This window comes from Phodopus roborovskii, unplaced genomic scaffold, assembly GCF_943737965.1.
Source record: "Phodopus roborovskii unplaced genomic scaffold, PHOROB, whole genome shotgun sequence".
Lineage (NCBI taxonomy): Eukaryota > Metazoa > Chordata > Mammalia > Rodentia > Cricetidae > Phodopus > Phodopus roborovskii.
The window spans coordinates 15,335,427-15,346,090 of NW_026126461.1; the positions used below are offsets into that span (position 1 = coordinate 15,335,427).

The 10,664-nt window shown below is 57.6% G+C and overlaps 1 protein-coding gene across 1 annotated transcript; it reads left to right on the forward strand.

Moving 5' to 3' along the window:
• Window positions 1-5,413: 5,413 nt before the first annotated feature.
• Washc1 (WASH complex subunit 1) lies at window positions 5,414-10,397 on the forward strand. The gene is made up of 10 exons (XM_051190895.1): window positions 5,414-5,567; window positions 6,397-6,508; window positions 6,672-6,818; window positions 7,015-7,151; window positions 7,339-7,471; window positions 8,081-8,282; window positions 8,366-8,536; window positions 9,116-9,274; window positions 9,843-9,911; window positions 9,995-10,397. Exons 1-10 carry the CDS (start codon window positions 5,419-5,421, stop codon window positions 10,132-10,134), a joined length of 1,419 nt encoding a protein of 472 aa, XP_051046852.1. The 5' UTR covers window positions 5,414-5,418; the 3' UTR covers window positions 10,135-10,397.
• Window positions 10,398-10,664: the final 267 nt, after the last annotated feature.

Genomic DNA, 10,664 nt, shown 5'->3' on the forward strand with positions numbered 1-10,664 from the left:
AGTGCTAGGGCGCACGAAGGGCGTGGGTTTTCCGGGCGGACACGGAAGAGGCCCGAGGCTCACGCGCGGACCTGGGCCAGCCCAGAGAGAAGGGCGATCCCTGCAGTGGGCGCTGCCCGCCAGCATTCCTGAAGGCCGGAAGTCGGAGAGCCGACGGCGGGCGCTAGGACCCGGGGGTGGTGGCCGCGCGGAAGCTGGCGGCGCGGTCTGCGGGGCGGCAGGGGCGGTGGCGCCGGCGAGGACGCCGTGCGAGCCGGGCAGGCGCGAGCCGCGAGCGAGGCCCCAGCAGGCCGCGACGATCCGTGCGGCGATCCGGAGGACGCGGTGAGAGCTCCGGGGGGCGGGTTCGGGTCCCCGCGGCTCCCGCTGCACCCGCGGCTCCCGCTGCACCCGCGGCTCCCGCTGCACCCGCGGCTCCCGCTGCACCCGCGGCTCCCGCTGCACCCGCGGCTCCCGCTGCACCCGCGGCTCCCGCTGCAGGGAAGAGGCCCCGCGGCTGCCTGAAGCTTCCAGGGGGCGGGGAGCGGGGGGGGGCGATGTGCACCAGGAGTTACGAATTGCACGGGGGACACGTACGTGGCGGGTTGGCGGCTCTGGGTCAGGCCCGTGTTTGCCAGATGTCAAGTGCTGGCCGCTGGAAACGTCATTCGCGCTAAGAGAGGGAGTGCGGTCTGATCGACATGCGTAGGTGCCAGGGAAGCGCCACCATTCGGGGTTGATTGTTTACGTGTCCGTGGTATGCATAGAGAAGAAACGGAGCGAGGAGGAATCCGCGCCGGCCAAGACTGCAGCCACTTGGGAGGGAGGGGTTACAGCGCCTCAGGACGAAACTCACATAGCTACATTTCCATCTTTTCCCCACACTAAGTAGGCAGTGTTCACCCCGTTTAGAAACTTCCCCTTTAAGGGTGTGTGTGTGTGTGTGTGTGTGTGTGTAACGTACGTCTGCACCCTCCTTACAGGGCCGAGTGACAAAGTACAGTTCCATCGAAGCCCACTTTGGGGAACCATTGAGTTTACTGGGTTTTGCTTACAGAGCATGGGTGATCCCGGCGCAGCCATCAGCAGGAAGTCACTGCGCAAGGATGATGAAGCTCCCTCAGTTAACTTTCCAGTGTGTACACCGAGACTAATGAGTGGTGTGCAATTGGACAGAAGTATAGATAATGGACCAGGGGGTGTAGGAAGGAAGGGCGCAAACCATACCCCAGATTTTCCAGCGACCTCTTTGTAAAAGGAGATAGCGACCTGCTGAGCTGCCTTGCCAGTCTGAGGGTTCTTTGGAAGCATAGGACAATGGGGAAAAGGATAAGGAAGGGAATTAGGTTCTGGCGGTTGCATCTGTGATCAGTGAAAATAATTGGGTGAAGTTAACAGTATATTTTAATTTAACCCACTAGATCTAAAATGGGGCAGTTTCGAGCGTGTAACTGATACGAAATACGAACGAGATGTTTTACTTGGAAGTCTTCGGTTGTGTAGCGCTCCGCAGTTGCATGCTGCTGGATAGCGCAGGTCTCAGGGTTTGAGGCCGGACTGGAGGCTAAAGTCCTCCCTTGGGCATTCACTGTTTTCCATACTTGTTTCTATATGTCATTCTTTTTCTTGAGGCTTCTCCAAGGATTTTTGTTTTGTTTTTCGAGACAGGGTTTCTCTGTGTAGCTTTGGAGCCTGTCCTGGAACTCGCTCTGTACATCAGGCTGGCCTTGAACTCACAGAGATCCGCCTTTCTCTGTGTGTGCCATTCTCCAAGGATTCTTACAGGGAAACCACGAGACATCACTTACCATTTGCTGTTCACCTTTGCTCAACCCCAGCTGTTCTTAATGCTTGATGGAGAACCCCAACCCACCCTGTTCCTCTGGAAAACCACGTTCACAGATTCACAGCCCGGATTAGACCTTCTGTGGGGAAGTCCTGACCCCAGGTGCTCTAGACTGTCAGTTACTGACACTTACCCCAGAGTGTAGTGGTTTACACACCACTCCCTTGTGATGGCCAAAGCAATTTAGTGTGGTAACCAGGCGTCCCTTAAGGGCGGTTGACCTTTGCTTTGGAATGCCCGACAGACCCTAGTTGGCTCCCAGGTGAGATAAGCCTTCCTGCTGTGAGGCGTTAAGCCGCTTGCTTTCTGCTTGCTTGCTATTTAACTGCTTGCTTCTGCTTATCTCTGTGGGGCTGGGATGAAGTGGTCTTGTTACTACTGTACTGTGGAAATGAGAACCAAGGGGAGTAAGACAGCAGTGGCTTCTGTGATGCCCACCTCCGCAAACCCCGTCAGCCCCCTTCGCCACTACCGCCTTCCTTGTGGGTATCACAGCCTGCTGCCTTGGAAACCGCTTAATTAGTGGAGGGTACTGAGGAAGCCAGACAAGGAGGACGGACGCCTGCATCACCCCGGGGGAGCCTCCGAAATGATGGACACTTGGCTGCCTTGATGGGTGTAGCGTCAAACCTTGTCCTCACACCTCAGCAAGAGTAAATTCATTCCATCTAAATTTGAAGTATTTGATCTTCCCAGTGGATTCCGATGCTATGACACGGGGAGTCACCTGTTGGTAAGCCTGCCCGCCCGGTGTTGTGTCTCATTCATCTGTGCTGCCTTCACGCTAACCGGTATTTACAGACAAGATGACAGTAAGCTGCTATGCTCACCGTCATAGTTCTCCAGTGGACATGTTGATTCCTTGTTTGTGTCTATCACGGACAGGGACACACAGACAGTTGCAGAGTTCAGCTTAAGAAGTGACAGGAAGAACTTTCAGTTTTTCCCTCCTGGCTTTACAGGTGGGAGCCCTCAGGCTTGGATTTAGGTCAGCGTGGCCAGCAAGTTTGCCTCAAGATCAGTGTAAGAGGTGAGGAAACATCTCTGAGAGTCTGGAGTCAGGGTTAGGCTTGTGGTTGTGGAGCAGCTGTCTCCATCTCGGGGACATGGTAAATGCAAGGGCAGAGTGAGGATCGGCGTTGGTGGACGGTTGCTCAAGACAGGTTCCCATCTGGGAATGGGAAGCAGAGACTGTCCTGGTGACTGGAATAGCGAAGAGGAGCCATGCCAGGAAACAGCTAAAGAGCAGAAAGATCACCTCAGATCTGGACAAAGTGAGGCCCAAGGACGTAGGAGAGAGCCAGTAGCATGGAAATCAGCAGGAGGAGCCAAGGATAGGCTTGGTGAAGATGTTGCTAGGATACAGTAGGGGGTCGCACCTGGCTCTTTATACTGGGACTACCAATGGAGAGCAGGGCTGGTCCTCAGCCTAAAGATTGGAGCGGTTTGCATTAAGAAAGGACAAACATTTTATGGACGGTCCCACAGCACTTTTAAGGCCCAATAAAGCCGTTGGTCCTGTCACACTTAACCCAAAGGCACCCAGCTCCATTGCAGTCGAGGGCTCCAGGGTGGTACCTAAGAGGAAATCTGGGGTTCGGTGCCAGCCTAATGAATGTTTCCTGGCTGTCTTCTGGTGAGGGCCTAGGGTTGCCCCTGGTTATAAGGGTCAGGTGCCTTAATATCAAGTCAGCCGTATGTCTGTTTCTTTTCAGTCAGTGTGATCGCTGCGTTAGTGGTCCTGGGGGGAGGGGCAGAGTTAATTAAACCCAGTGTAAACAGACCGCCCTGTCCTCTGCTTTGGAGGACATTTTCCCGAGTTTGCACGTCTTGGACCCCTTGGCTCTGGCCAGGGTGAGCAAAGCCTGGATGTCCCTTTTCCTAGAGGCATTAGCCCTGCCACAATCTGTCTCAAGGTGAAGCAAGATGGCTGCCCATTATTGAAAATAGGCTACACCTTTTATACTCTATAATTGCATTATAGTTTAACCACAAAGTAAAGTTGGAAGTGTACTTAATGATTCAGGGATGAAAGCAGTCATCAGAGCATGAAGTAAAAATAAATAAATAATTAAGTTTATTGCACAGGTTTAATCCCAGTACTCGGGAGGCAAAGGCAGGGAAGTTCTAGGCTAGCCTGGTCTACAAGGTGAGTTTCAGGACAGCCGGAACTGTTTTGGAAAAAAAAAAAAAAACCAAGCAAAAAATAACAAGTTTGTCAAGGATCTAAACGCCAGGTGCTGTCTTACACACTTCCTCCTGCGTGGTCTCAGCTCTGTTGGTAAAGAGGTGTCAGACAGAGTCCTGAGAAACAAACCCCAAAGAGCAGTTTCATTCTTCAAGGGGCATGATCCAGCAGCGTTTGTAGTTTGTATGGCATTGAGCTGCTTCCTGACTGCATTGCTTCGTGGGTCTGCTCCTAAGCCCCCTTTCCATTTCGCTACCATCCGGAATCCTTCAGTGTGTGCTCTGTATGTGGCAGTGGGCATCAAGCCGCTCTTAACTTCTCAACAGAATCAGCTCCCTGTGGGGCAAACCAGATCTTGCCATTCACCCAGTAAGCCATTCTCATCTTGGGTTGTAGTCTACACTCATTAACTGAGCTCTAGCCCTAAATGGCCTTAGGCAGTGACTCTGGGTATATTGTTTCTCTAGACTGTGTGTTTTTCGTCCATGGGACCAGGAATGCCCAGGTAGTATGTCTCTAACTTCTCTATTCCTGACATAATGGGGAGCAAGGGTAATGGGGAGCCCTGTGTGGAGAGTTAAGCAGAGTGATTGCGCTATATGGTATGGCTCCAGGGTGGTGGGGATTTGGTTCCCAAAGAATTACTTATGCTCAAAGAGATTGCCCTTGCATGTATTCTCATCCCTTAACGAAGAGCACACTAAATCCCCTAAGGAAAGGATAAGGAAGCCCCGCCCCATCACACACAGTGAGAATCGTTAAAAATGTCCGTGAGAGTGCTGTAGAGCCGCGATCCGCAACGTCAGAATGCTGGGACTTTGTCAAGCAGGGGCAGTCGTCACGCGGCCCACGCCTCCCAAGTGTTCATGTCTGCATTTTCGTCCGTCTGGAGCCGACCCAGCAGCAGATCTGGTCGATCCCCATCCACCCTCTGCTTCCGGCCTCTTTTGTGCTGGGCAGCCATGGTTGTGATGGTTGAGACTTGGGAGGTGGAGTTGAACCGATGTGTTAAATAGGCCACTAAGCAGGGTACCAAGTGCCGTGGGAATAAGATCACAGTATGTCCCAGATTTTCTCAACTCTAGTCTCTGCCAATTACGAGTTCCCGCCATTGCCTTCAGTCTCCTTATCGGGGCCTCTGGGGAGCCCTTCCTCTGCCTGCCATGGTGCTTACACACAGTAAAGCTGTGTAGAAATTGCCTCCTTCGCGTGACGGCTCCCCCCCCCCCCACCTCCCGTAGGTAGCCCAGGCTGGCCTTGAACTTTCTGTGTATCAGAAGAAGGCCTTAAACAGCAGCTCCTGCCTCTGCCTCCCAGGTCCCGTGACCACCTTGCCTGCGGCTACTAGGTAGACATTGAATGTGGGACCATGTTCTTGATGTGTTCATTCCCACCCACAGGCATCATGACGCCCTTGAAGGGCCAGCACTCGGTGGTGGGCCAGCCATACGCAGTGCCGCTTATCCAGCCCGACCTGCGGCGAGAGGAGGCAATCCAGCAGGTGGCAGATGCCCTGCAGCAACTACAGAGCATTTCTGGAGACATCTTCAGCAGGTGAGACCTGCTGCCCAGCCCCACCCCCTGGCTTTTGGTGTGCACAAGGTACACCAGGGTTTGTCGGGAAAGCTAGCAGGCTGAGCCGGGAAGTGCCCGGGACAGGCTTTTAGTCTGGTCAGGTCAGGGAAGCTCCAGTGCAAAGGGAGGGGCTGATGGCCCTGTGGGTGTCCCCCAGGGCTCCATTTGATCCCACACCCAGGGGCAGCACTGGGTTTGGCATGTCAGGGCACTTGGCACCGTTGTGCCCACCCCTCAGGAGAGCATGGGACAGGCTAGGGGTGGGGCTGTGCAAGACTCACAAGCCAACACTGGGACATCATATGTACTCTGCGAGCTGTCTACAGGTACAGCGCAATCCCCCGTCTGCTGGGGTTAGGGTTAGGAGTCTTGCTCTACCTGTTTTCCTCTCTGCAGACACCGGAAGCCTGTGAACAGCACGTGACCACCAAGGGTGCAAACGTCAACTGTCAGTAGCCAGTATCTGTGTGAGGTAGCTAGTATCACAGCTGTCTCCTTGCCCGAGGTTGTAAGCGCCTGGGTCCAGGAGCTGCATCTTCTCAGATGGCGTATGTGGGCACAGAATAGAGGCTCAGCGGCTGCCCTTCCTTGTCCAGAGCTCACGGTGAAGCGTTTCTAGACCCCCTTGGGCTGAATAACAGGGCAGACAGAGGTCAGCTGAAGGGCACTCTGACCAGCCCAGCGGGCAGGCTGCATCGCGGGGAGCGCTTAAGCCCAGGACCCGGCGGGGCTCAGGTCTGCTGCTGGCACAGGGACAGAGGCTACACAGCTTGAAGTAGCACCCACGTCTACATTTTTCCAATGACAGGATCTCCCAGCGAGTAGAGCTGAGTCGGCGCCAGCTGCAGGCCATTCGGGAGAGGGTCTCCTTGGCCCAGGCTAAGATAGAGAAGATCAAGGGCAGCAAGAAGGCCATCAAGGTAGGCCGTGATGTCTGTGTTGTTGCTGGTGCCTTGGTCTTCTGTACCCCGGCTGTGCAGCCACACCTCGCTTCCCTCCTGCTGCGGACACCCATTCTTAGTGCCCGCCTGTGAGGACTAGGCTACCCTGAGTACGGGGCCCAGAGTTGTCCCCTGTCTTCAGGTCTTCTCTAGTGCCAAGTACCCAGCGCCCGAGCGTCTGCAGGAGTATGGCTCCATCTTTACCGGTGCCCTCGACCCTGACCTGCAGAGAAGACCCCGGTACAGGATCCAGAGCAAGCACCGCCCCCTGGATGAGCGGGCCCTGCAGGTCTGAGTGCCACCTGCATGTCACACGCATGCACACGCATGCATGCACGCAGGCCGCGCACGTGCACGCGCGGCTGCTGGGAGGCAGGGCCTGAAGGTTGACCACAGATTTCGGTCTCCTAGAAGGATTCTGGTTGGGGTGGTGCTGGGTCCATAAGCCTGGTACTGAAACTCCACCCACTCTGACCCTACCGCAGGAGAAGCTGAAGTACTTTCCGGTGTGTGTGAACACAAAGTCGGAGCCTGAGGATGAAGCTGAGGAAGGACTTGGGGGTCTTCCCAGCAACATCAGCTCCATCAGCTCCCTGTTGCTCTTCAACACCACAGAAAATTTGTAAGGGCATTAGATAACCGGCGGGGAGGAAGGAGGGAGGGAGATCTTGCTTAGGTAGCTCCCGGAGCCTGAGCCTGATGTAGTCCTCAGGACTGACAAGTTAGATTTGGCTTCTAAGGCAGTGGGAAGGGTGGTCAGGGGCCGGCCTGGTCCCAGGATGGATGATGGCCTCCTGACCACTCCACAGGTACAAGAAGTATGTTTTCCTGGACCCTCTGGCTGGCGCAGTAACAAAAACCCACACAATGCTGGGCACAGAAGAGGAGAAGTTGTTTGATGCCCCTCTGTCTATCAGCAAGAGAGAGCAGCTGGAGCAGCAGGTGGGGTGGGGTGCTCCCACCGGGGCAGGAGGAGGGGTGGGGTGCTCCCACCGGGGCAGGAGGGGGGTGGAGTGCTCCCACCGGGGCAGGAGGAGGGGGGTGCTCCCACCGGGGCAGGAGGGGGGTGGGGTGCTCCCACCGGGGCAGGAGGAGGGGGTGCTCCCACCGGGGCAGGAGGGGGGTGGGGTGCTCCCACCGGGGCAGGAGGAGGGGGTGCTCCCACCGGGGCAGGAGGGGGGTGGGGTGCTCCCACCGGGGCAGGAGGGGGGTGGAGTGCTCCCACCGGGGCAGGAGGAGGGGGTGCTCCCACCGGGGCAGGAGGGGGGTGGGGTGCTCCCACCGGGGCAGGAGGAGGGGGTGCTCCCACCGGGGCAGGAGGAGGGGGTGCTCCCACCGGGGCAGGAGGGGGGTGGGGTGCTCCCACCGGGGCAGGAGGGGGGTGGGGTGCTCCCACCGGGGCAGGAGGAGGGGTGGGGTGCTCCCACCGGGGCAGGAGGGGGGTGGGGTGCTCCCACCGGGGCCCACTTGTACTGCCCGCCCCGAGGCTGTGTGGGAGCCCTGTGCCCTGGCAGAGCTGCCACGCCTTCCTGTCCACACCTGACCCTGCAGGCTCCGGAAAACTACTTCTATGTGCCAGACCTGGGTCAGGTCCCCGAGATCGACGTGCCGTCCTACCTCCCCGACTTACCTGGCATCGCGGATGACCTCATGTACAGTGCGGACTTGGGCCCTGGCATCGCTCCCTCGGCTCCTGGCGCCATTCCAGAACTGCCCACCTTCCACACGGAGGTGGCTGAACCCTTCCAGCCAGGTGAGCGGGCACCAGGACGGAACTGACCAGAAAGCTCTTGCTGGCTCTTTCCCCAAATCCTCATCTTCTCACACTCCTTACAGAACTGGAGGGTGGGGTGCTGCTGGCACCGCCGCCACCGCCGCCGCCACCGCCTCCCGCAGCTCCCACCGTGGTGGTCAGTACCCCACAACCGCCATCGTTCCCTGAAGTGGCAACTGCACCTGGCCAGGTTGCCAGGGAGGAAGACCGGAGCAGCGGTGTGGCCCACTCAGGTAGGGGCAACGCAGATAGGGCTCATGTGGCCAGCCCTCACTAACAGGACCTGCAGGTTTCTCATGCCGGGGTCCCCGAAGAGGTCCCCTCAGGTCCCGCGTTCCTAGGCCGGGATCCCCAGAGAGTTCTTGTTACGGACATGTAGTGTTAACAGGGTCGATGGAGTGGGACCCTGGCTTTCAGGGCAGAGGAAGCCTTGGGAAGGTGCTGTACCCGGTTTCTAGGTGAGCCAGTGGAAAGCGTCCACTGACAAACTTGAAAATCCCAGATTGCCACTTGTCTCCAGCCACTTCTCGGGGTAGAAACCCTTTGTTGGCTTGTGGGGTGCGTGGCACCGCAGAGTGCCTAGAAATAGGGGTAGAGAGGAAAGACGTGGACTCGAGGCCCCTCGGCTCATTGTCCGCAGGGAGGCCAAGGTCGCCCTGACCCATCCCAGAGGTCACAGCTGGGCTCCGCCATGGAGAGCAGGCCCCTCCGTTCCTTTGCCAAGGCCCTGAGATCACCTCCAGCCTTAGCCAGGGCGGCTCTCCCCATCCTACAGTGCTACCAGCTACCGGTCCTTCACCCTCTCCTTACAGCCTCTGTCCAAGGAGCTCCTAAGGAGGTGCTCGACCCCTCCAGTGGCCGGGCCACTCTGCTCGAGTCCATCCGCCAAGCCGGGGGCATTGGCAAGGCCAAGCTGCGCAGCGTCAAGGAGCGCAAGCTGGAGAAGAAGAAACAGAGGGAGCAGGAACAAGGTAAGGCCGCCAAGGGTCTGTTGCAGCAGCCAGGTTCCCTGTCACCCCGCAGGGAGTCCCTTGTGGCTACCCTGTTAGGTACCCTTGTCCCTCTGTCCTGGGCCATGGGTTCCCTGAGGGAAGCTTTCCTGCCTTGAGCTCTCCCAGCCGAAACCGTGAGAAAGGAGAACCCTTGAGTAGCATTGCCCAAGGAGACCCAAGGCACCCGAAGTCCTCTGGGACGAGACGGAGGACTTACCCTCTTCCACCCTGAGGATAAGGCTTATGTCTGCCAAGAACCCTTGCTAGTGGCATCCTGGTCAACGCGCGTGTGAACTACCAGGAGTCCTGGGCTTGCACGGATCTCCTGACCTGCTTTGTGACTGCATGCCAGTAGCCTGGCCTCCCTGAGCCCATGCCCTCAGCCATACGGGGGTCCTGGGAACTGAACCATTAAGGCAGGGCTGGGCCGTGGGCATATCACATGTCACCAGCACGCGGCACGTGAGCCGCGTGGAGGAGTGAGCCCCGTGTGTGACCATATTGAACTTGGTTTCCTCTTCCCTTACCTGTTGCTCTCCCACCGCAGTGAGAGCCACCAGCCAAGGCGGGGACTTGATGTCTGACCTCTTTAACAAGCTCGTCATGAGGCGCAAAGGTAGGCATCTTGTGCATCTCAGTCTCCGGAAGGGGGCTGGGGAGGCGCCACGCCACACTCTCTCTCCTCCCCTCCCCTCCCAGGAATTTCTGGAAAAGGACCCGGCGCCGGAACCAGTGAGGGGCCGGGGGGAGCCTTCACCCGGATGTCAGACTGCATTCCACCTCTGCCACCCCCACAGCAGCCCGCGGGAGACGAGGATGACGACGACTGGGAGTCCTGAGTGTGCTCCACCTCGCGCATTCGCGCATTTGGCAGGGCAGCCCCCGAGGGGCTCCTCAGCCAGATGGGGCCTTACAGGTCCTGTCGCCCGAGGAGGGGTTCGGGGTCTGTGCCAGCCTCTGTCCATGGCTCTGTGGGGGCTCTGTGAGCCGTCTGCGGCTTCCCTGGACTGCTTTGCTCTACCCTCCCCTGAAGAGCAACAGCAACAGGATAGAATAAAGAAAGCAACCAGACCTGAGCCCAAGCCAGCAGTGCCCTTTTAGTAAGCGACGGGCAGCCGTGTGGGCTGCCAACAGCTTCTTGGAGCGAGCTGGCGCGCTTCCCCCCTCTGTCCTTGGTGGGTGCCGTCCCTCATCCTCGAGCTATCTATCATGGTCAGCATCTTCCCTGGTGGGGTGTGGCCTGCAGTTCTAGCCCGGGAAGGACACAGAAGATGGCTGGTTTGTTCTCACCTGTCATGGCGTCCTGGCTTTGTAGCAAAGCCAGATTTCGTGGACCCAGGCCAGTCACAGAGGACACCAAGTGAACGGA

Excerpts from the sequence above, each read along its gene's own strand:
- Washc1 (XM_051190895.1), top strand. The coding sequence starts at position 5,419 with ATGACGCCCTTGAAGGGCCAGCACTCGGTGGTGGGCCAGCCATACGCA. Across the intron at positions 8,283-8,365 it reads GGCTGAACCCTTCCAGCCAG|AACTGGAGGGTGGGGTGCTG; the intron begins GTGAGCGGGCAC and ends CACTCCTTACAG. Across the intron at positions 9,275-9,842 it reads ACAGAGGGAGCAGGAACAAG|TGAGAGCCACCAGCCAAGGC; the intron begins GTAAGGCCGCCA and ends CTCCCACCGCAG.